This window comes from Mercenaria mercenaria, chromosome 17 (assembly GCF_021730395.1).
Source record: "Mercenaria mercenaria strain notata chromosome 17, MADL_Memer_1, whole genome shotgun sequence".
Lineage (NCBI taxonomy): Eukaryota > Metazoa > Mollusca > Bivalvia > Venerida > Veneridae > Mercenaria > Mercenaria mercenaria.
Window position 1 is genome coordinate 65337230 of NC_069377.1, and position 25124 is coordinate 65362353.

At 34.6% G+C, this 25124-nt stretch overlaps 1 protein-coding gene across 2 annotated transcripts; it reads right to left on the reverse strand.

Annotated features, from left to right (window-relative positions):
- Positions 1 to 422: 422 nt before the first annotated feature.
- LOC123536192 (small heat shock protein p36-like) lies at positions 423 to 24287 on the reverse strand. 2 transcript variants are annotated; one of them, XM_045319153.2, is made up of 2 exons: positions 24006 to 24287; positions 423 to 2875 (listed from the first exon to the last, which is right to left on the reverse strand). In XM_045319153.2, the coding sequence occupies exon 2, from the start codon at positions 2844 to 2846 to the stop codon at positions 1875 to 1877; it is 972 nt and encodes a 323-aa protein (XP_045175088.1). In that variant the 5' UTR covers positions 2847 to 2875; positions 24006 to 24287; the 3' UTR covers positions 423 to 1874. The 2 variants fall into 2 exon arrangements, with proteins under 2 accessions (XP_045175088.1, XP_045175089.1); XM_045319154.2 differs by lacking the exon at positions 24006 to 24287 and adding an exon at positions 3551 to 3678.
- Between the last annotated feature and the right edge of the window lie 837 nt (positions 24288 to 25124).

The following is a 25124-nucleotide window of genomic DNA, read 5'->3' on the forward strand; positions in this document are numbered from 1 at the left end:
ATTGTTGCAAATATATGCTTGATTTCTGTTACATATGCGATCGCATTTGTAACACCTGTTACAAATGCAATCTGTTACGAATGTGGTCCTACAGAGCGTATTCACCTGATATTTTCATGAGCGTTTTTGGCCAAAACAGCCAGACGACATAAACCGTTTGAAACGGCGTGTATTGATTTTGTTGCGTATATACTCAGTTTTGTTACCGATATAATGAGTTATTTCCTTGAAAACTGTTTGGATATAAAAATATTGAAGAGACATTTGAAACGACAAAGAGGAATTCGTTGTTAACTGAACACGTTTTTCATGGGTCGGTAAGCGATGTTATTTGAGAGATAACATTAATGCGCCAAGTGGATAGTATAAACTGCATTTCTGCAAAGTTAAAATGGAAACAAACATAAAAAGAACAGGGTAAATAATAGATAACTTGCAGCAATTTATTTGTATGCAGACAATAAAATTCTAGATTTACTTCTGTAGACAATAGCATATCGGTTGTAACAATAACAATTTGGCACGTGTGAAACATTTGGCACGAACAACAGCAATGAGATGATAAACGTGAATTTTTTTTTCAAAATGATTGTTAACTACCTTGTGACTTTATATGTATGAAAATGAAACATGAAGAAGGTAATTTCTACAATTCTTACATGACCCCGCCTACATTTCAGGTATATATTTATTGCAATTCGGTGTGGAAATATCATGCACATTCTTGCACTTTTGATTGTTGAGAAGCAAGCACTGTGTGGCAAAAACATGTTTTACAAAACACGAGCAACTGAAAACTTTTGTTTCATATGAAATACTAAAAAATATGTGTTTAATTACGTACGAAATGTTGTTAAGAACAACGCAACCAGTCAAGTACCTTCATTTAAAGAATCATGATAAACAACTCCAGTAGATATTATGTATCCATTCTGGTATAGTTAGCTCCCTTTGACATTGTTACTATCCTAGATAACTACATCGAGAACTAGTATATTCCATAATATATGTACAGACAAAACTTCTTAACAAGTTAAATTGAAATATCACTCAGTAACAACCTCTGTGAAGCATCATTTAGACAACAGCATCATGTCCGCTGCCTTGGAAACGGTTGTGACACGTTGAACACAGTAATCCATGTGATATCAAACATATTTTATAATCATTAAATTCTTTTGATAAGAATACTGCTGTCAAATTAAACGGATCAATTTCACTTAGTCAAACACAAGTGTATATTTTCAAATAAACTTTAATTGTCCAGCTTCCAGTGCCATTTCGTTCAGACCCTCATTCCGTTCGTCTGTAGACAATTGAGTATTAATTTTTGTAACTGTTTTATTTGAACATTTCTTTCATCTTTAAAAACAATTAACTGCCTAACTTCTATTCATTTTCCACTTAAGTTATCCTTTCAAAATTATTGATATACCAACACATATCTAACAGAATATAAGCGCGCACATATTTACATTATTCCATTTAAAGCACACATGTTTTTTTCTTGGAACACAGACGTGTAGATATGACATACATGTATACGCCATTTTACTTGATAAATAATTAAGAAATATTCTACTTTATACAAAGTCTAATACCTATACTCCTTATCCTAAATTTGTCTCAATCTACAAAGCATTTAAATGAACCACAGCTCTCTCGTTTCTGTCTAGGATCCGTCAGTATTTCTCTCCCTTTAACGTTTAACTCCTTACACTTATGATAATTCAATCATTATCTTTTTTCCTCCTTTCATTAGCTTTTTTTAAATAATATTTTAAGTGATGTCCAATGTTTTTCTTGATTATACAAATTATTAAGTATGTCTTTATTCCCGTATTAATGCTGTAAATTTACTTAGAATGAGATATCTATCTTGGATGCACGTTTATGGTGACCACTGGGCGATTTTGTGAATCATTTATAGTAACAGTTGACTCTTTCGTTACAACGACTTTTCTTACATCTTGGCTCTGAGTAACGGAATACTTCCTAACTTGATTTTTAATTGGCGCCTCGATGATTAACTTGCCCTCGTCTCCAATATAAGCAGTAATGGCACTTTGATCCACGCTGTCGGGTAGCTCGTATTCTTTATTAAACTCTTTGTGAAGTGTTTTGCCGGCAGTTTTCTCCACGTGTTCTGCGTGCACAACCAGTTTCTTTTCCATTGTTTTTACTACAACTTCTTCTGGGCGGAACTCGCCGGCGTCGACTGTTAGTCGTAGTTTCCTCGTGCCGTCAGGCTCTGTAATGATAGGATTTTTGACTGGTGTTGCAAGCTGTAACGTCCTGTCTGGCTGAACGGCCTGCTGGATTGGCAAAACCTGGTGCTGGGCAACAAGCTGATTACTGAACACAGGACCGTCAACCGTAAGGATGCCATCTCTACTCAAAACACATTGCAGCTTTTCTTGGTCAACATTTGGTGGTATATCAACTTGCCGGCTATATTCTCTACTTACAGTCTGTGCGTTATTTCTTTCTTCATGTTTGGCGTAAACAATAACTTTATTATCTTGGACTTTCACCTGAATTTCTTCAGGCTTAAATTCGCTGACATCAAACCTAACTTTAAACCGTTGCTGCCCATCAGCCTCTGTTTCATATACCGTTCGAAGCGCTCCAATTTTATCAAGTCCAATAGTACTAGCGCGTCTATCGGCAAGTCCTGGTTTAAGTGTGAAAAATTCATCCCTCATGCGATCAAAGTCATCACTCCATTCTCTTTTCCTTTTCTCCATCTTCGTTTCCATATCTTCCCATACTTTCATCTGTCTATCTTGGAAGTCCATCTCGTCTCGTTTAATAGGAACACTTAGTTCTGAGCGAAACCTTGCCATGGTATGTTATCTCTGTTGGAATATGGGGCCTGAAAGTAGAAACAGCACACTGGGTAATCTTAGAAAATGACAGGCAAAGATTAAATCGCCACATGCATTTCCTCCACTTCTCCTTTTCTGTTTACCTTTTCACCTGTATTTTGCAGAAGTAGAACTTTTCGTAAAATGAAATTTTACTTACAGGCATGTTCAAGCAAGACTTTTTTTTTAAAAAATGACTGCATAATATTAACAGTCATTGATCTGTAATTTGATTTAATTAATATGAAAGTCATGCAAACGTACCTTTTCAAATACAGTTGTAACATAAAATTCATGCAAACGTACATGTTTAAAATGTAATGAAACCGTATCAATTGTAATATGCAATTGCAACATGAAATTCATGCACACGTACATATATTAGATGAAGATGCAACATGAAAATCGTGCAAACGTATGTGTATTTAAATGCAGATGAAACATGAAATTCAAACATATATATTTCAGATTCAAATGCAACATTTCATTTGCAGCCCTTACAACATTTATGTAATTTATATTTTCAGATAGTAACGATTTTGATATTTTATGTTTTCTTCTTGCCGAATATCACAGTTTTGAAAAAAGATATATCCTTATTTCAATTATAATTTTATTGATCATTTTTCATTTCTTACTTATCGCATTGTCTAAAATGTTTGTTGCCTCTTTTTGATTTCTACCTGTTCCATTCTTTATTATAATCCCAACAGTTACAAACTTAATCACATAGAGTATATCCATTAGGAATGAAAGTACTGAAACATTCCAGAATATATAAACTTGAGTATCAGAATAGCCCGCCATGATAAAAATCTCACTTTCTGAAAATCACAGGTGAATTGGCATAATATCTTTAATGTCAGGTTTCCCCGAACTTTTGATAAGCTTTTGGCAAAGGAAGCATAGCTCCGTGTCTGTGGAATCTATGAGTAATATGGCTATAGCTGTAGAAAGATGAGTTGTAATTGCTCTGAATTTCGAAAGGAATTCATTAATGCAAAATCGACAAGCAGCAGAATCTCACTTATCATACATAAACAAAGATAAAATTGAGATTGAAAGCAGGTATCCAGTACATTTAGATAATTTTATGAGGTTATTTAACAGTGTTGAGTACAATACTGAATTCTATTGGCCGAGTAACAAGCAGTTATAATCCATATAGATGGGTTATTACTGCTGTGTTTGAAAACTCGGAAAAACGCCTACTTCGAAGGGTTTTGATTTGCGGTTTCATGATTTTGAGTTCTTTACACGGGCATTTTTGTGTTTTCGATGTGTTTCTTTGGTAACTACTTGTAAGAGATTCACCTGGCTTAGAGTAATCCAGATACCACTAAATCGTAATAGAAACACAGTATGGGGCCCAGGGGTTAAAGATTGAGGTCAGGCTAAGACTCCGCAGTGACGGTTTTGCCCCTCAGTGTTCTAATTAAGGTTGTTTCCCTTCTTAATGTATGTTTGCGTCTGTTTCTAACCTCTTTCATATTTCGCTCATATATGTGTGCAATCAGTGTGCACGTGTAGACATCTACAATAACCCTGTTTTAATACGGGGAGCTGTATAGGTTCTTTCATCGTGGCTGTTCCTGTTGGAGTTTTCTCCTAATGTAAGACAGTAGTAGAAAAACATAGTAACTTGAAATACTTATATAAAATCATGCCTTTTTTTCAATTATTCAGTCAAAACAATATCACAAATTGTAAAATTTGATATGAAATTTAATGTTTTCTGAGCGACATCAATAAAATGTCACACTTCAGGTACCTTTTAAATAATGTGCACGTAAATGTAAACGGAAAAATGAACGTATTCTTTTCTAGCTAGATTAACGAGTCATTGACATAATCTAACGTTGTTTTGCCATAAGCTTTTTACGACGAAATAAACTGACTTGTAAGACGCTTTCAAAAGAAGTGAAACATGCGTTTTCGCTATGAAACATTTGTATGAGACAAACGTTTCTTAAAATACTTCGACCCATACACTTCTGTTGAAATGGTATTGTCATCTATTTGTCACAGGGTGAGGAAAATATGCAACTTGACCGGGACTCAACCCGGGGCCTCGGAATACCGTTCCGATGCTGTAAAGACTGAGCTACCCTGCCACATTTTCTCCCCGTTTTTAATATTCAAGTCCTATACCGTGACATATTTCTGCCAAACGAATAGAATATAATTGATCAAATGCCTTACGATTACGGAAAATAACATCTTCATGAATAATGAACAACTTCATCTCAAAATACAAAACAAATATCAACGTATTGCTTGTGTGCTATTCAAATATGTACGTGACTTTATTCTTTAATGCCTTCATCACACATTGCTTAAGGTTGGCTCTGTACAAAAACATACAGGTAATTAAATTGTACCAGCAAATTACATGTCTTGTCCAATTCTGAGAAACAAAAAACGCTTTACCTGGTTCTATTTCATCTGAAACATGCACACTAATTTTTGATTAAGGAAGATAAACTATCTGCTTCCAGATCATGCTTAACCAAATGAATGTACCATAATCTATTTATCGAAACTAGAACTGAGAATAGAACATAAGAGACCTGTTCTTCTCTTAACAATCCGGACGAATTTTTAGAATGAAAGATTTCATTCTTGCATCTTTCAACAATAATACTTGCATACTTTACTTTGATGGCAGCTGTGAACTTAATCATAATACCGTAGAATCTTGTTGAAGGCTAGAGTATTAAAAAAATAAAATAGTGTGCTAGTAATATTCTGCTCACTATAAAATGTGATCATCTGGGTGCTTGTGTGTCTTGTAACTCATGAGGTTTCCGACAATTTAACGGAATCATTTACATGCAATCTTCAAGTATTTAAGTTCAGTTCGTTAAATGTTAAGCAGTTTGCTGAAAAACTGCAAAGAATATGCTGTAAATAATTAATTAATTAATGTAAAATACCAGAACACAAATCATCACAATATTTTCACTTTTGATTTTTATTTTCAAACAGCAAAAACACATTTTAAATTTTGCTGCTACATGTATTATGGTCCAATTCCTAATTTTCTTTGACCTTCTCTTAAATGAATATTTTCGTTTATCAGCTGACATAGACACATACTATGAATCACGGCATATTGGTATCAAATAGCATTTACTGAACACCTTTAAAGTTGGAGTACCAAACAATACAGTTTGATATTCTGTTCTTTATAAAATATAAATATGTACATTTTCTTTCAGTGATATAAGTGTCCTGTACTCAAAGATATATTTTTATTTCGAAGAGGAAAGCAGGAACATCACTGCGTTCAGGCGTTTCTGTTATTCACGTTAGTTGATGTTACTGTTGCAAAACCACCTGAAACAGCAATTACTGAAGGTAAATTCTGCCTTACAAAAACATGTAGGTATTCACCGCTGGCAAATTATACGTCTCATTTCCTTCCAAGCCAGCAGCTGTTCACTGTTTATATTGCAAGAAAATTTGTCTGAAACATGTATACCAATTTTCGATGAAGAAAGATAAGCTGGCGTTTACTAGGAACATCATTTAATGCGGCCAAATCGTGTATACCGAGATAGACCGGTGATAAATCTATTGTGAAAAGTAACATTAGGGATAATCTAAGTGTTACAGTCGTTCCGTATTATCGTGTTGATCCGCTACTTGATTACAGTTGAATACGAACGTTAGGAAACTGCTGTTTTGTCTTTAAACTTGAGTAACAGGAGTTTCTTTAAAGAGTTAGTACACAAATTATTACCGACAGAGATATGGTTCCTGTGCTGTGCATTCCCTCTTCGTGTCCTCTATTTAAATGACAACATTTCAATACTCTGGACGCGGTAATTAGATGTAATTACAAAAACAGAAATTTACAGTTATGGCTCATATACTCTTCGTATTTCCATTTATCAATAATTAAATTCTCCTTTACTGCACGAAACAAATGTGTGACGGACGGACAGACGGTCATTCTTTCCAGACCCCCCTCTTGCATTTCCAGCCCCCCTCCCCCCAACCACACTTCAAACGTTTTTAAGAGTGAGTGATTGGAATTGGTTTTATGTTAAATATGCTGATTGTCATTTTAAATACAGCATATGCATTTGCAGAGATATGAATAATGTAGATAAATTCATTGTAAGATGTAACGTTGTGAGATGCCCGTGAACGCATTTATTTATATCCAGTTTAAATATTCTTGCAAAGAATTGTCGGAATGCTAATTACTGAAAAATGTATTGTATAATCAGTTATAAGTGTTTCCAGTATAACTGTGACGTAGTTGTGACTATCAAGCCAAAACGTAATTAGCTCTCCTCATGTTATTTATATTTATTTTTGTGATTCCTGTCTTAGATTATAAGCATTTTAAGAAAATCATCGTTCAACACGATTGTTTCCGTTGACAAATTATGACGAGAAAGGCTTAAGTTATCAAAATGAGTTATACTAATGTGGTTAACCTCTCGTCTGTTCAATCTAAAATATTGTTGAAGTAGAATCGCTGGACGACCTGAGCACACTAAACGTAACCAGAGCCATACATCGCAAAAACGTACCACAGCCACACATCGCAAAAGCGTATCAGAGCCACACATCGCAAAATGTAACAGAGCCATACATCGCAAAAACGTACCAGGGCCACACATCGCAAAAACGTACCAGAGCCACACTTCGCAGAAACGTACCAGAGCCGTACATCGCAAAAACGTACAAGGGCCAAACATCGCAACAACGTACCAGAGCCTTACATCGCAAAAACATACCAGGGCCACACATCGCAAAAACGTACCAGAGCCATACATCGCAACAACGTACCAGAGCCACACATCGAAACAACGTACCAGAGCCGATCATCGCAAAAACGTACCAGGGCCACATATCGCAAAAACGTACCAGGGCCACACATCGCAAAAACGTAACAGGGCCGTACATCGCAAAAACGTACCAGGGCCGTACATCGCAAAAACGTACTAGAGCCACACATCGCAAAAACGTACCAGGGCCACACATCGCAAAAACGTACCAGGGCCGTACATCGCAAAAACGTATTAGAGCCACACATCGCAAAAACGTACCAGGGCCGTACATCGCAAAAACGTACCAGAGCCACACATCGCAAAAACGTACCAGGGCCGTACATCGCAAAAACGTACCAGAGCCATACATGGCAAAAACGTACCAGGGCCGTACATCGCAAAAATGTACCAGAGCCACACATCGCGAAAACGTACTAGGGCCGTACATCGCAAAAACGTACCAGAGCCATACATCGCAACAACGTAACCAGATACATTACCGCAAAACCTAATCAGAGCCATTTACCGCAAAATCTAATCAGAACCACTCAGCACAAAACGTAACCAGACCGACACATAGAATAAACGTAACCAGAACCACACATCGAAAAACAAGAGCCAAACATATATCGCAGAACGTAACAAATGCCATACATAGCAAAACGTAACATGAACCATACATACAAAGCAAAACGTAACTGGAGCCATACATAGCAAAAGATAATAGGTAAGGGTAGGTTTCTCGGAAGCACAGAACACTAAAAACACAGCCTCAGAGCCACGCATTCGCAAAGTAGGCCAACAACAAAAAGAAGCTGTAACGGAAAAATATTACAGACGGGTTGCTTCAAAAATCCAACAAGTACATTTAAATTAATGCAGACTGTAGATAGAGGGGGAGGAAGTGGTAAGGGGTAGAAAGTGGGGTGGGCGAGGAGGTTGAAGGGGAAAGTCGAACAAGGATGAATATACAAAGGAAATGCTACGTTCCTTAATCACAGTTACACTACAACGTAAACCACAATAGCGCAGACATTCATGTACCAAAGATAAACACACAACCAACTAACATAACCAGAGTCTCATCGCGAAACATAGCCAGAGCCATACATCGTATAACATCACTGGAGCTATATATAGTAAAACGTTACCAGAGTCATATATCACAAACCCTAACCTGAGCCTAAATTGAGCCTTACATAGCAAAACGTAACCTGACCCATACATAGCAAAACGTAATCGGACCCATACATAGCAAAACATTATTGAAGCCATATCACGCAAAACGTAACTGGTGCCACACCTCGCAAACGTAACTAGAGCTATACATAGCAAACGTCACAGGAGCCATCCATCCCAAAACGTAACAGGAGCCATACTTTGCAAATGTAACAGTAGCAATACATCGCCAAACGTAATCACAGCCATACATAACAAAACGTAACTAGAACCATACATACCAAAACCTAACCTGAGCCATACATAGCAAAACGTAACTGGAGCCATACTTCACCAAACGTAACTGGAGCCATACATCACAAAACGTAACCAGACCCAACAACGTAAATCGTACCCAGAAATATAAACAATGTCACATCATATGAAAAGAAGTGAGATACAGGATTTGCGTTTTTAATTTTTAACTTATTCTCTTTGCCGCTGAGACTGTCACTGTTTCTCACAAATTACACGTCTCATTTCTTTCAAACTAAACAGCACTGAAAATTATGTAGATTTTCTTTTTCATTTTCTTCTTTGGAAAACTACTTGCTGAAAAATAAATAAGATAAACTCACAGACACATGACCCAAAACACTTCATAACAAGTTGTTTGTATTATTTGAGAAAATAAGAGAATTTATTTTTCAGAAACCTTTATATAGTAAAATAATACATAAAATATATTCAAACCCTTTTTTGTAGACAATCGTATTCATTTGGAGTTATATATTTCCATATACTATATAAAGCTGTCAATTTAGCAAGTCACAGAAGTTTTCGGATTTATGAATATCTGGGCAAATTTCATTTTTTTTGCATTTATATGAAATATCTCTACGTACATAATCAGATATCCTTGGAAATATACAGGGCTTCGAAGTCACACAAATGCAAGACAATATACAGAAGTGTTATTTTTGATGGTGGACATGTACCTATCTAGCGTCATTAATACTTACTGCAGTTATGGTGGGTGGGGTATCAAGAGAAAGTGCCTTGTCAAATTTGGTAGTATCAGGATGGATATTGAAAGAAAAAGTAAAAATACCAAAATATTTTATTACAATAGAAATGCTAAAAGTACACAATCAAGTACTTTAATTACCAAGGCTATGCGGTTTGCGTGTGGATATGATAATTGCCGATATATTATTTAAGAACATACAAAAATGTATATATGTATCACGAAATTTTAGCGGAATCATAGAAATAGAAATATATAAGAACATTTACAAGGCTTACAATGATCCGTAATCAGCGGTAGGTTCAACCAATTGGCTAAACAGATAAAACCGTAATACGCGAGCAGATACGCCAACACAAAAATTACGTAGTACGGAGCCCAAAAAGCAATGTCATGTGACGTAAAAATACGTCAACTGGTAACCCGTAACCGAAATGATAATCTTGAAATCCATCATTTTTACTCATAAGTTTCTAAAAGAAAACCAGCTCATCTTTATTCTAACATAAATGTGAGAAAACTATTTGAATAAGAAAAAAGGACACTAGATTTATCTTCACTAAAGGAAAATATATGCAAGTAAGGTGATATACATACATACATTTCTTTGTTCTATTGCAAAGGTCAGACAGAAAGTGTTTTGTTTTGCAAGAAAATTTATTAGCATTCATTTTGGCATTTCTTTGTTTACTGCCAAATCGTGATTGCCTATTGAATGAAAAAGGAATATTTTTGCAGAGAATACTTAGGCGGATAATAAAAGCAGTACAGTTTTCTAGCCATACCGGTATCTCATCACTTCTATATGCTGAACATTTTCTGATATACCTAGTCATATAATAGTTTTCATTTAAAACAAACATGTTACGTACAGTAAAATGATTTACTGTGTAAAAATGTGGGATTAAGCACAGTATGATTAACCACAATTACAGCAAAATATGCAGTGCATTGAGGCTATGTATATGTAACATAGAATAGTAGTAAAAGCCTGTATGAACATAATTATGCCAACGTTAACACAATGGACAGTTTGCATGTACTTTGCATGTGTTTCGCGTGGCGTATAAATGGAAATTGCATGATTTGCTCTATTTCCATGAAAGCGTTTATCTTGAATATTCGCTAAACTGCATATCAGAACAAAATGGTGGTTTGGTTATTTTCACTGGGAAAGCAAGGGAGGCATGCTTAGAACGAAGTTAACTGTAATATTTAGTGCATTTCTTTACATTGCTTACATTCATTTTGACACATTGACATATACAACTCTCTGGACACATCGGGATTTTGATACGGATTATGTAAGAAATGCCCAACATGTTGAAAATTTGTCTGATACTTCAAATATATTACTCAGCTTGCTGTTTTCTGAAGCACATAAGGGAACGACTGTAAGAAGTTGTCTGGTACATAAAGGCAATTCTGTTTTGATGAAACTGGTCAGATTCTATTATTTAGAATTTTTATATAACAACTTACGTACTGATGACGCACTTCAGGATGGTCTGCAAGTGCGGCTCAGGCTTTCTACTTCAAATGATTAATAAAGTTTTTGCAGATTTGTTAATTAATGACGCAACTGACCTAAGTTAACCTTTATAATATTGATGAATAAATTAGAGATCTCTATAAGTGCGAGATCGTGAAAAATACTGTAGTAAATATATCCTTTTTTTATGTTGAATCCAGTTCATTCGGTACAATTGACTGTTTTCATGGCATTATGGCACACGTTTTTACATGCAGGTAAAAAATACAACAAAGTTCCGGTAAGAATGGCCACTTTCCAAGAACACAGCCTTCGTAAAACGAAGTAGTGTATGTATAAATAATTGACATCTAATAATAATTCACAATCGTTATTACAGAGAAGCTGAGATTTCAAATACGGGTTCACTATGAAGGAATATCTTTCATGTTATAGTCTGTCCTTCATATGATACAATTTCACAGCTAAACAGGAATCTTGCCTTAAGAGAAGTAGCGAAATTAAGAGAAGTAGCGAAATTATGTTCAGTTAAATAACAGAACAAATGCAGTGTAGATCTGTTTCTTAACATTAGAGAGAGATCATACGTAGGCTAAAAAGGTATCCCATACTGCAATGATATAATGTAAGGTTTAACCATATACCGAAGAGATACCGCCATGAAACGAGTAGAGGCTTAAGCCCCTTACCGCAACGATATGAGTGAAAATGTTTAAAGCAACGACATGTGTCAAAGTTTAAGGCTGAATACCTCGATGCTCGAATTTGAAACTATGCATTCTTTAATGATCGCATTCTAGCACGTTCAGTTGGTTAACAATGATATGACCTAGATTCCTTATTTGTGTTGTTTGTGGATCAACGGACAGTTTGCGATAATTGTTTGAACTGGTGTGGAAGCTTAATCAATAGTATCTAACTGTTTCTTCTAAGTTTATTGGTGTCAGTTACTGGCGAAGAACAGATAGAAAATGCAACATTTTAAATATAAATTAGCACAAAACGGAAGATAGTATCAACGTATCAAATTATACATTCAGTCATGATCACACACTTTGTTAAAAAAGTTCTAGAAGAAGTCAAAACATAAATGGTAAAAATATTCATCTCAATTGTTGAATTTTCATTGCGTCTATGACTTGCGCATTTGTCAATGCATTTGTCTTACAAGTCTGAGTTCGTGAATTCGAACACAATGAGTTGACAAGGAAGGAAATGCACAAAATATAACAAGGCATAAATTAAAGATATATTATACCTTTCACAGAAATACTTCGTCACAGATATTAATTGAAATCGTACATATTTTCAACTTGGATTACTGTAATTGTAGAGTTGTATTATCTAGTAACAGCCGTTTGTTATTTAAACTATTTTTATTGGCACTATATATTCTAACTTTGTTTACTAATACATTTGTATAATTTCAAACGTATTATACAGTACTGTTTACGTTCACAAATATCTTTATTCTATGTTTTATTAGATACTATTTAGTGATAGTTGTCAAACTTTCAGATATGAAACTTAGGCATTGTATAGCAATAATTTAGCAAAAAAGCCCATTTATCACAAAAAGTATTTCAGTTTCTACATTTAATTTTTCAATGGAACAGACAGCACATCTCCTGATAGATATTAAGTCAGTGATTCATAGGAACGAAGTCTAGACAACAGTACAGAGAAAAAAACTTCATTTAATCAGCCTCTTCTTCTTTTTTAAACTATTAATATAGAGCTCTAACATAAAACACCTGGTCGATTTTAGTAAAGGATCTTTTATATTTCCCATGGCGTTTGAATTTGTAATATGAATGTTCTGAGCAGTGTGAGTTTTTTTGTGTTTGGAGCTAGGGGCAATAAAAATGTAGAAAATAACTGCTGGAGTTACTTCCCGCTTAATGAATAAAAACATATGGCCGGGAGCCAGTATAGTTTCATATGTGTTTTTACAAAACCAGTCTCCCGCGGTATTCCAAAATAACATGACAGTTGCATGTGGGTTCAAATATCATTTTTTTTTTGTGTTAAATTTATTTATGTGTGTTTTGGTGTGTGTGTGTGCGTGTGTGTATGTGTATGTGTGTGTGTTCGGGTTTAACGTCTTTTATCAACAATTTTTCAGTCACTAAGATAATCGTTTCGTCAATACACTGCTAAACATATGTGAAAGCAGTTTAAGATCGCTTTATAGAAGATTGCTTACCTTCATTAAACGTTTTTTTTTCTTACCATAGAGCAGCTGGTGGTAATTTACATGTGATGTGGTTTCACATATTTAAGATCGTTATTATCAGTTTCTAAGGTTAAAAAACCCGATTCTAGATATTTGTAAGTGATCCTAAAGTACGACTCCGATCAAACGGCATATAAAAAGTTCTCCATGTAAACGTTTATTCACTCCTAAAAATAGATGTCTTTCAAAGATTCAATTCCTGATAACTCAAAAGTTATAATCTGTTAGTCTTCTCCCTATCATTCCTTTCAATATATGGCCAAGTATAAAAAAGAAAATTATGTCATGGACCAGCCATCTTAGATGACAGAGAATCAACATTAGCATGCCTAGATTTAACGTCTTATGGTTTGTTTTTAAGGGGCCTACTTTCTATTTTGATCATTTGAAAGCTCCGAAGGTAGACTGATTATTAGTTTTCAGACAGTAAGCTAGACTGGCATCAGTCGTTAGAGTCATTAAACGTAAAGGTTTTGACCATAAAATCAATCTCTGTACTAGCACTCTCTGAAATAATTACAATATCTCTTACCTCTGTCTTTATGAGCCTAGAGAGAAAATGGTTTTCTGAGAAAATAGAAGTGTCAGTATGAAGAAAGTAATTAACATTATTACAGATTATTTGATCTCAACAGACTTTGTAAGTCTAACAGTAAAGCCACCTTTCGCGCTGTGATGAACTACCGCTACGGAACACTGATTTGAATTGTAATTAATGTAATGAAGGTAATAAGATCTGCAAGAAACTTCATTGGTAGCATTAAATGCAACCATGCAAACTAATAGCAATCTTGGTATGACTGGGTCAGCGCATGAGAGGAAGTTGAAAGTGCAACACCTCTCTTCTATTTCATCGATTCTGAATGGACTCCGTGATCCTAAAGGATCAGAAAATAGAACTCTACTGGACAGAGTAGTACAACCGCCAGACGGCACACAGAGGCTGGTCTTGTGATAGTTAATATACCTGTAAGAAGGCGTTTGGTTCCATAGAAGAATGCAACCAAGCAAAACAATTGCAGTAGAATTTAATTATCACGTTTCATGCGGAATGTCGATTTAAAGAAATGTTTCGTATACAGTTACAATAGCAGACCGCCATGACATATATACACAATTCATCAATTGCCTGCCTTGTGTATGTAACATACAGTATAACAATCTAGGAATACTGTGATTAGTTTTTATTTGTTTATCAAACATTTGGCATATAACTTGATACGCACACAGAAGATTCATCGAAAAGTATTTTCCAGACTTAAAACTGAAGAACCCCGACTTCAGAAATGGCTTTTTTAATGATCTTTTACCTGAAAGTTTTTAACATGAAATAAAATCCTGGCGTGTTTAGTTGAAGGATCAATTAAACCCGCAGAGATTGGAATAAGCTATTTGAATATGCCAGATATTCGGAATAAAGACAAGAGGATATAAGGGTATTTAGTAATTTACTCGTATCTACACTCACATGTACTAAATGGCCTTACAAAATATTTTAATGGTATAATTTTGTAATATTAATGTTGTTCTGATTTCGAAAATTGTCTGTTTGATTATTGCAAATTTGTGGTATAGCGGATTTCGCCCAGACTTTTAGTGTTGTTGTGTTTTCTGGTCCATTTAGATCATCAAGTTTGTTTGTTTGTTTTGGGTTTAACGCCGTTTTTCAACAGTATTTCAGTCATATAACGGCGGGCAGTTAACATAACCAGTGTTCCTGGATTCTTTACCAGTACAAACCTGTTCTCCGCAAGTAACTGCCAACTTCCCCACATGAATCAGAGGTGGAGGACTAATGATAGTCCATTCAATAACTGTATAATATATATATAAAGTATAAGCCGGTGCTAGAGGTGTGAATGGTATTGCATTTTCCATTACTTCCCATAAGCAGACTCAGTCAAACCGAGTCTGCTATTATTTTGTTTGGTTGCATTCTATGCTTCCAAAGGATCTTCCTTACAGATTTCATTATTTAAAAATCTAACTTAAATGAGACCCACAGTAGCACAGTCGATTTCATGCAAAAATGCAAGGACCAATCCAGTACCTTACTTGCTTTGATACATAGGAAATAATATATATTTTGTGAATTTCTCCTGCAAGACAATGTTTTTGAAATGTATGCATGTAGAATGTGTTTTATCAAGAAAGTACCCAAAATGATTTTTGCTCGTCCGAAACCGAATATTATTATTGTATTACGTCGATTGTTAAGATTTTTCTAAGAATTTGAGTATGCATTTACTTCGCAACGTAAACAAAAAATTACACCTGTTGTGCAAGATGTTTATTCACGAAGTACAAGATGCAAATGCAGAATTCATCATTCAATCGCCTTGTGTATAAGAACAGTCAAGTCTCAGGCATCATTATTACGTAATATAAAAATAGTTTCTATATTCTGTTTGTTTATCATATCTTGGGCGTATTTTCGATATGCGCGCAGCAGATTAAACAAAACGCATTCAAGACTCTACACCGATGATTCCCATCAAAAATATCACATAAACATATTCCCTGTCGTATTTTTTTCTCAGTATAATAAGAATCATTTGTTTTCCTGTGCTGTATGGGAATCATTATACACGAATTTATTATAAAGTCAAGAGGATTTTAGTATCTGGTTGCTTTTCTGATACGTGAAATCACCACATAATTTCTTTTTACATTAAGAATGATTTAAAAATATACTGTCATAAAATAATATTAGCTTTGCTGTGATTATAGTAGTTTGCCTTTTGATGATTGCAAATACGAGACAACAAGGATGACGTCAAGATACGCGAACTTCCTTGTCTAAAGAATGTTGCAGCTTTGCCAAACAGGATCAAACAATCACTTGTCTTTCAAAAGATTTATAAAATTAAGTACAGTTTATCGTATTCTAAATACATAAACGTTACAATTATAACGTAATTCACACTATTTTTCCTTAAACATCGCACACGTGACTAACGTTCAAACCAAAAATTTCTACTTTTAAACCTATAGTTTCAAATCTGGCGGCTCTTACGTGTTGTTTATGACGTTTTGTAAGTTATGTAGTTCGTCATCGGGTCTTAATTTTGTTGTATGTGATTTCTGACTTTTTCAACATTTTAATACAGAAAAAAGGGAACTCAACAGGCCGCCCAACATATAAGAAAAAGTAAAATGTTGGGCTTGTTTATGTTTCAGTTATAATGACGTCATAATGTCACGTCAAATATTTCTAAACGTTGAATAAATCTACTAGGAACAAGGATGGTTAAAATATTGAAAACCTTTATGCTGTGAGAAATTTCCATTTAAAGTCAGACTTCTGGAATTACCGACACTACAACATTTGTAGAGCAGTCAAACTGGTAAGACAATGATTAGAATGTAAATTACTAAGAAAATGGTCAAATTTGAAAGAAAAAAAATCGTTTTGAAGGACGATATTAACTTGTTTTCAAATGCATAATTGTATTACAAGAAGTGTTTACGCTAAACATTGCAGTAAACAGCGTCAAATTAGTGAGCAGTAATAAGGAACTTATCATACAAACAGTTTTATTTAAATATTGACGACATCTTTGCGGTCAAATATTTCGAGATTTAATGCAAGTCTGAAAATACCGGATAGCAGCAGCTGATTATCACAAAGAAATTAATGGGAATTGTCTCACAAATTTGTGAGACACTGTAAGCCAACTTTCAGCAGTCCCTATGTTCGGAGCCAGGGGCAATAAAAAATGTCAATGTAGAAACATCCTGCTGGAGTTACTTCCCTCTTAATGAATAAACATATATATGTAAATAATACCAAACATAAGGACGGGAGCCAGTCTAACGGTAGGGGGCTTGAGGGGCATTTCACATTGAATTACTTCTCTAATGAACAGACTCAACCTGAGTCTACTATTATCTTTCTTCTGAAGAAGCTTCTAACAGATTTTATCCTAGAAGTAACCCGATTGTCGTTAAGGATTAATGACGTCACGAATTTTCAAACAGACGTCGTTAATATTACACGTTGTCTCTCTATCATCAGTTAGTTAAGGTCAAGGTTACTGTTCAAAGTCCATTTTTTAAGAACGTTATAAAAAGATTGGAAGTAATACCTTTGCCACAACATGTGCAAAATAGAGGTAATAGACGGAAACGGAATGAATGCTGATTACATCTTATTATACAAGATGAACTTGCACTGATTGTTCACTATGATGTGATAACGCTGCTTCAGCAATCAGTTAGTTACATAATTATGGTCGGGTGCAGAAATCCTTCAAGAAAGACTGAAGTAACGGAGCGGATCAAACAAAAAAAACCTATTTCCTAACTTATGAAGCGCATAAAAAGCATATTAAATTAGGGAGATTGGGATCATGTTTTGACAGGTGTTCTGCTTTAAGCTTTAAAAGAAGATAAAAGTATTGATTTCTTTCCTAAAAAACTTCATGTACTTATATTCATATTTTTGTATTCAGAGCGATATTATAGTGTGTTGATAATGTTGATTTGAGTATGATAGTTCTCTATTTCGTTGTGTTAAAATCAAGTAAGATGCTTAAATGCCATTAGGCAGTTGCATATTTTGCCTCAAGGCACGGAAAAACATGCATAATTTACTTCAGATGGATTTGTGCAGAGACTTCATTAATAAATGATCGGTAATACAAGGTAAATAATGCTCTGAGGAAAGTGTGACATTTCTTATACTGAGACAATTGTTTTACCAAAAGAATTTCACAAGGTGAATTATGTTGATAAAGCTACTGATGGAAAAAGGAATATCTTTGCTATCAATCAAAGTATGCGACAAATATATGATGTCAAATGTCTGAAAACATAATGTCAAATGTCTGAAAATATAATGTCAAATGTAAATGTCTGAAAATATAATGTGAAATGTCTGAAAATATAATGTCAAAAGAAATGATTTGAGAACTGTTAGATGCATGACTGTGCTATCCTGTATTGCAATTAAATATCACTACATGTATATGATCAAACACAAGTTGGGAGTAAGTTTAAACATTTTCATTTCTACTTATCATTGGTTATGCTTACTTTTAGGTTCTTATGTGTTTATTTGACAATGTATTCAAATTAGAGCCTGTATCTAGCATCTGTTTCTAAAAATCATTTATCATCTGTTACAATTATTTGATAATGATAATATGATATTAGTAAATCCTCAGATGAAACGCCTTTTAGAAATACCCGTCTGATGCTAGTGAGAAACAATTATGTCATGAATGACGTAATCATCTTCAAAGGGAAGCAATAAATATCAAGGTTTGTCATCCTATTATCAATGAAAAGATTTAATGATCAAGAAACTGCTTTTCCTTTAAAAAGATGAATATTTGAAGTTTCGTTTGCACAAGGAACGGTATATGAGCCGCGCCATGAGAAAACCAACATGGTGGCTTTGCGACCAGCATGGATCCAGCAGATTGCTATAGGCATTGAAAGCGAACAGCATGGATCCTGACCAGACTGCGCGGATGCCCAGGCTGGTCTGGATCCATGCTGGTCGCAAAGCCACTATGTTGGTTTTCTCATGGCGCGGCTCATATATTAAAATCATCAGTGCATTCAAAACATGCGTCATGCAAAGGTAATAGACGGAAACGGCACGGACGCTGATATGATCTTATTTTCCTTGATGAGTGCACTGATTGTCTGCTATAATCTGATAACACATCCTCATCTATCATTTTGGTAATATTATACTTATCGAGTGCAGCAATCTTTCTTAAAAGATGCAAATTGCTTTCAGAGTTTATTTTTGCATGGAGATTTCTATTAACGAGAAAATGTTTTTATGTATCATTTTGACACCTGTAATAAAACGATTTTGGCACTTCCGCGCTTCCGTAGAAACGACAGGCCGCGAGCGTGTGACTAGGGCTTGAACAAGTTTATGTCACATCCTGCTACTTGCCTTTCTGTGAACAAAAAAGAACGGTGGGGCACAAAATTTTCAAGTTTTAATCTGATGCTTCCCGCTCTAACTGAAAACACAGATCATGTTTCGAGCCGACGTCGAAGAATATTTTAGTTTTATAGAGGAAACGTATTTTTGTTACTGAGGGAATTCTTGTTATAATTCCTTCAAGACCATTTCATTTAAAATAACATTAGGGACATGGGGTAGTTTCTTTGAGAATTCTACAAAAAAGCGTTGATTAATATCAATAAAAATAAATTTTTGTGAAATGTTCATGGAGAGCAGAGACACTAAGCATATTTTCACCCTGTCAATGCAGCCGGTTATATAATTAATCAGTTTCACGACACCAAATTATGAGACAAAGGCTTAAATTAAATGCCTAACCTAGTGGAGCCTGAGCAATTTTTGTCTGCAAATGACTGACCGAAGTCGAATGTATTTTAATAGCATGAAGCTACTTCCAGTATGTAACTCAAACTACGGCGGTCCTACATACATTGTAGGCCTGTCCCTATGTAGGCCCTATGTATGTGAGTGCCGTTGAAAAGACGTGAAAAATTGCCTAGAACTACCGTCGCATGGTATGGAGAATTCAATAAAACTCGCAGTCGAATGAAAGCATCTGTAGCTAAACCTACAATAACTATTAGAAATGAAAATGTTTTGCTAACCGATCCATATGTCATCTTTTCACACCTCTTTCTATGTTTCTGTACAAGTTCCTCATTTTGTTTACATATAACATACAAAATACACACGACACTATGAGAAGACACATTAGTTGTTTTTGCAATGCTAAGTATACGGTACCGGATCATTCAATTTACCATGCTCGAGATTCGGTATCGAATCATTTTAAATAAGACGCATAGTTCAGATTAAAGACAAATGAAGTCTTCCAAACGTTATCCAAAACTAACGGATAGGAGAGAAGATCTAATGTCTGCAGTGAACTTCTCTGAGATTCCGATTACTCCTTTAAGAATTGCTAAAGCTCGGATAAATATTTAGATCCGAAAGTACATGTACAGGAAAACTTTTGAATAAAAGTATACTAAAGTACATGATGGTTTCTAATGTTACCTTTGAACTTTTTCCTTCATACGTCAATATATTATACAACATCTATGAGTAATTACGTGTATAATGTATATATGTTAGGTGATACGTAAGCACTGTACTTTATAAACTTTACTACCTGCAAAAGACCTATCTACGGTGTCCCGTTAGGGCCATCGCCGCGTAAAATAAAACCCATAAGCCCGTCAACATGTTGAAAAGTCGAAACAACGAAACCACGATGATGAAAGGCCGAAACTATATATGATAGTGAAAACTCGAAACTACGAAACAACGATGGTGAAAACGCGATATTATTTCGCGTTTTCATCATCGTGGTTTCGACTTTTCATCATCGTCGTTTCTTTGTTTCATTGTTTTGACTTTTCATTATCGTAGTTTCGACTTTTCACCATCGTTGTTTCGATTTTCATCATCGTGGTTTCGTTGTTTCGACTTGAAATTCATCTTCGTGTTTTCGATTTTTCACCATCGTGGTTTCGACTTTTCATCATCGAAGTTTCGACTTTTCACCATCGTTGTTTCGTGCTTTCATCATCGTTGTTTCGTTGTTTCGTCTTTTCATCATCGTGGTTTCGAATTTTCATCATCGTGGTTTCGACTTTTCAACATCGTTATTTCGACTTTTCACCATCGTTGTTTCGTGTTTTCATCATTGTGGTTTCGACTTTTGACCATCGTGGTTTCGACTTTTCATCATCGTAGTTTCAAGTTTTCACCATCGTGGTTTCGCCTTCCTGTTGATCATGCGCACTAACTTTCCATAATCATTTTAATCATAGGCATTCGACACATTTGTTTGGTCAAAAATGATGCTATATATATATGTGATAAAAACATCAATAGACAGCTGGATTGTCTTTAAATGTTTTATCATATATAGCATCATTATTGACCAAACAGATGTGCCGAATGCCTATACGTACACATTGTTAGAATGAATAGTCATGTAGATCTACGTAATAGTTTAATATGTATAAATTTCTCTCAAATGATATATTTGAACAAAGAATGTAAGGCTGCATTTACATTTTAAGGAATACCGTGTGTTCTCTATAACTTTATCCCTGTCAATTTACTCTACTGGTCTAAAAATAAACCAGAGTGTGCTGCAGTTGATAGATTATACATGCATTTGAGTAAAAGCAGCCGACAGTGGAAATTACTTTGTCTTGTTTTATTTTTAATAAGTTTCTTGAATGTTACTGTTGCTGAAATATAATATAATGCTCAAAACCACGATGGTGAAAAGTCGAAACAACGAAACCACGATGTTGAAAAGTCGAAACTACGATGGTGAAAAGCCGAAACAACGATGATGAAAAGTCGAAAGTACGATGGTGAAAAGTCGAAACTACGATGGTGAAAAGTCGAAACAACGATGATGAAAAGTCGAAAGTACGATGGTGAAAAGTCGAAATAACGATGACGAAAAGTCGAAAGTACGATGGTGAAAAGTCGAAACTACGATGATGAAAAGTCGAAACAACGATGATGGAAAGTCGAAACTACGATGTTGAAAAGTCGAAACAACGATGGTGAAAAGTCGATGCAACGATGATGAAAAGTCGAAAGTACGATGGTGAAAAGTCGAAACACGATGTTGAAAAGTCGAAACAACGAAACCACGATGGTGAAAAGTCGAAACAACGATGATGAAAATACGAAATAATATCATGTTTTCATCATCGTAGTTTCGTTGTTTCGAGTTTTCAACATCGCAGTTTCGAGATTTCATCATCGTTGTTTCGACTTTTCAACATCGTGGTTTCGTTGTTTCGATATTTCGTCATCGTAGTTTCGTGCTTTGGGTGTAATTTTACGCGGCCATTTAACGGGACATAGTACCTATCACACTTGTCAAGTCATTATATACATATAAAAAATAAAGAATCATATAATTTGGAGTTAAAGCACTGAAACAAAATTTTACTAATTACCTAACTTCACTTATTTAACTAGATCAAAAAAAGGGGTAGCAGTGGGCAGCCGGTGCCATATACGACAACGCAAGCATTTCGCACGTTGACGGAGCGGTTCAAAAACCTATGAACAATATACATTTAAATTATAATGAAAACAATGTAAATGGGGTAAAATTAACATTTTTTCACTTCATATACAACACAACAAGCATAGCATAACAAGTACAAATAAAAATAGGGACATCGCCTTGGAAAAGGTCAGTAACCTACGTAAATGGAACTGGGAATTTAAAAGGCACAAGTAACTAGTCAATAACACGCATACCCTAATATCAACTTTTTAGAGGAGACAAACTCACATATTGAGCAAAATAAGAGACCAATAATCCAACTGTATGAAATAAATGGATACTAGGTAGAAGTCACAGCACCAGTACCATAACACATTAGACAAAATGTAACTTCGTCGGGGAAACATGCAGTCATTCTTTTAAAGTATTCATTGTACCATCAACTACAAAACGACCCAAAATGTATTGTGTTTAAAGACGTTTGAATTGTAAATATCTGATCAAAACAAAAACTGTGTTTTCCATTACTATTTATGTATCAAATCTCAATAGTTTAAAGCATAAACACGAAGATATCTAGTCTTAATCGATATGCACAAATATAGAATCTTGATACATTGTATTTAGACATTAACTGGCTGAAAGTGTTTAATAACGAGTACATTTTCTAGGTTTGTTAATCAGCAAATAATGAATAGAATTATTATTTTAGAGATATCGTATTCTTGTTTTTTCAAATTTTGAAATTCAATATTCTGCTGCTAAATTCAAACAAAATAAAATGCAATATCACTAGGAATAATGAGGAGTGGAAATGGTAGGCACAGGTACGCATATATAAACACAGCGTACATAACAAAGTCTTTTAAAACTTGAATCTTTTCGGGTTGTAACCTTTGGACATTTATTTCACTTTCCAGACACTTTACAAACTTTAAAGTATAACACCAAGTCTTTTAAAACTTGAATCGTTTCGTGCGGCAGCCTTTGGTCATTTATTTCACTTTTCAAACACATTACAGGCTTTAAAGTAATTTTTATTTTTTCAACTTCTTCTTTATTAATAAACAGATGAAACCAGATGAAAATAAATGATATATGTTGTAAAGCACTTGTCTTTGAAATACGGTGTAAGCTTGTCAACTAGCTAAATATTTCTTTGCTATATATATGAAGTATTTCATATTTTCTTGAAATTAACAATGTTATCCGTGTCGTAGTTCAAACAAATAGAATCTTTTTATTTGCAAAAGAAAACTTCCCTTGAAATTAACTACGAACCTGCGCTCTAGTTATCTAACATGCGTAAATACGTTACATGCGTTGACAATAATGTACGTCATTGAGCCGTAACATATTACAGGTTTTCAAACTTTCTCAAGATACAGATGCACACAGAGCTAAAACACCTAAAATAAAGCTGTCATTGTACCTACCTGTTCTGTTTATTCCTGATTAGAATATTTTTAACTTTGTATGGAGTTTTCAGATTCAGTCATACAATCACGTGTCCATTTTCTATTTAAGCTCTTTGTAAATAAGGTACAGTACTCCAGATTATTTTGAAAATATTTTCTCATAAATATTTCATCATAAATTTCAGAAAATGTCAAAATATTTTACGGATATTCCGCAGAATAGTTGTAGTCTGTTTAGTGTTACCTTCAAGACTACCTGACACGTCTATACACACTGGTTGTATCTTGTTTGGTTTCTTATCGTTCTGGAATTCGAGGTATGCTACCTCATTGACTGTATCCCGTTCTGGGAGAATTTACAACATATGTTCCTACAGTCTCACCTGTGAAGTATTTGGGATCCAGCAACTAGTTGTTATATTCTGCAGAATGGAATGTTCCGAGTCAGTAAAAACCAGTTGAATTTAATTGCCATTGAAGTTATGACGTCGTTGCGTTTACAAAAACCGAACTATGAAAGTGATTTTCGTGTACTAAAACGTATTTCTTAAAAATAAAGATCTATTTATATTCCTACGCAGCCTACGGCTTACAAGTAAATATCTTTTTTAAATCCTAAACTAAAAGAATATAAATGTGTAGTGTTCCAATTATCTCTCATTCATTAAACAAATTCTTTTCATTGTTTTTGCAGTGGAGCCAGTTTTCCTAAAATATGCTCAACAACCTATTCAGTCAAATAAAAGCTCACTTGATACATAAAATAACACTTGGGATAATTGCTAGCTCAATTTCAAAGCTAATAAAAGAACATGCCAATTTCATGTCAGTGTCAGTTAATATCTTTTTTTTGAGAGCACCTATACGTAGATGATCACATATTTCTGCATTATTCAAGGTAGGACTCCCAAGAAATATCAATGGAATAAATAGGGCTTATTAACGTATTAAAATATACTATAGTAAATTGACAACTGGAAAAATAATAAAATTGAGTAAATGTAGTATGCCAAATACCACAATATTCATCATATTCTACAGGATAAATAAAACTTTAAGTAATGTGAGACGAACGAATTTGTGGATAATTAAGATCAAATAAGTTAATGTCTTAAAGATGTTATTTTGTAGATCAAA

Bases quoted from the DNA above. Each gene is read 5' to 3' on its own strand.
- LOC123536192 (XM_045319153.2), bottom strand. From the start codon at position 2,846: ATGGCAAGGTTTCGCTCAGAACTAAGTGTTCCTATTAAACGAGACGAG.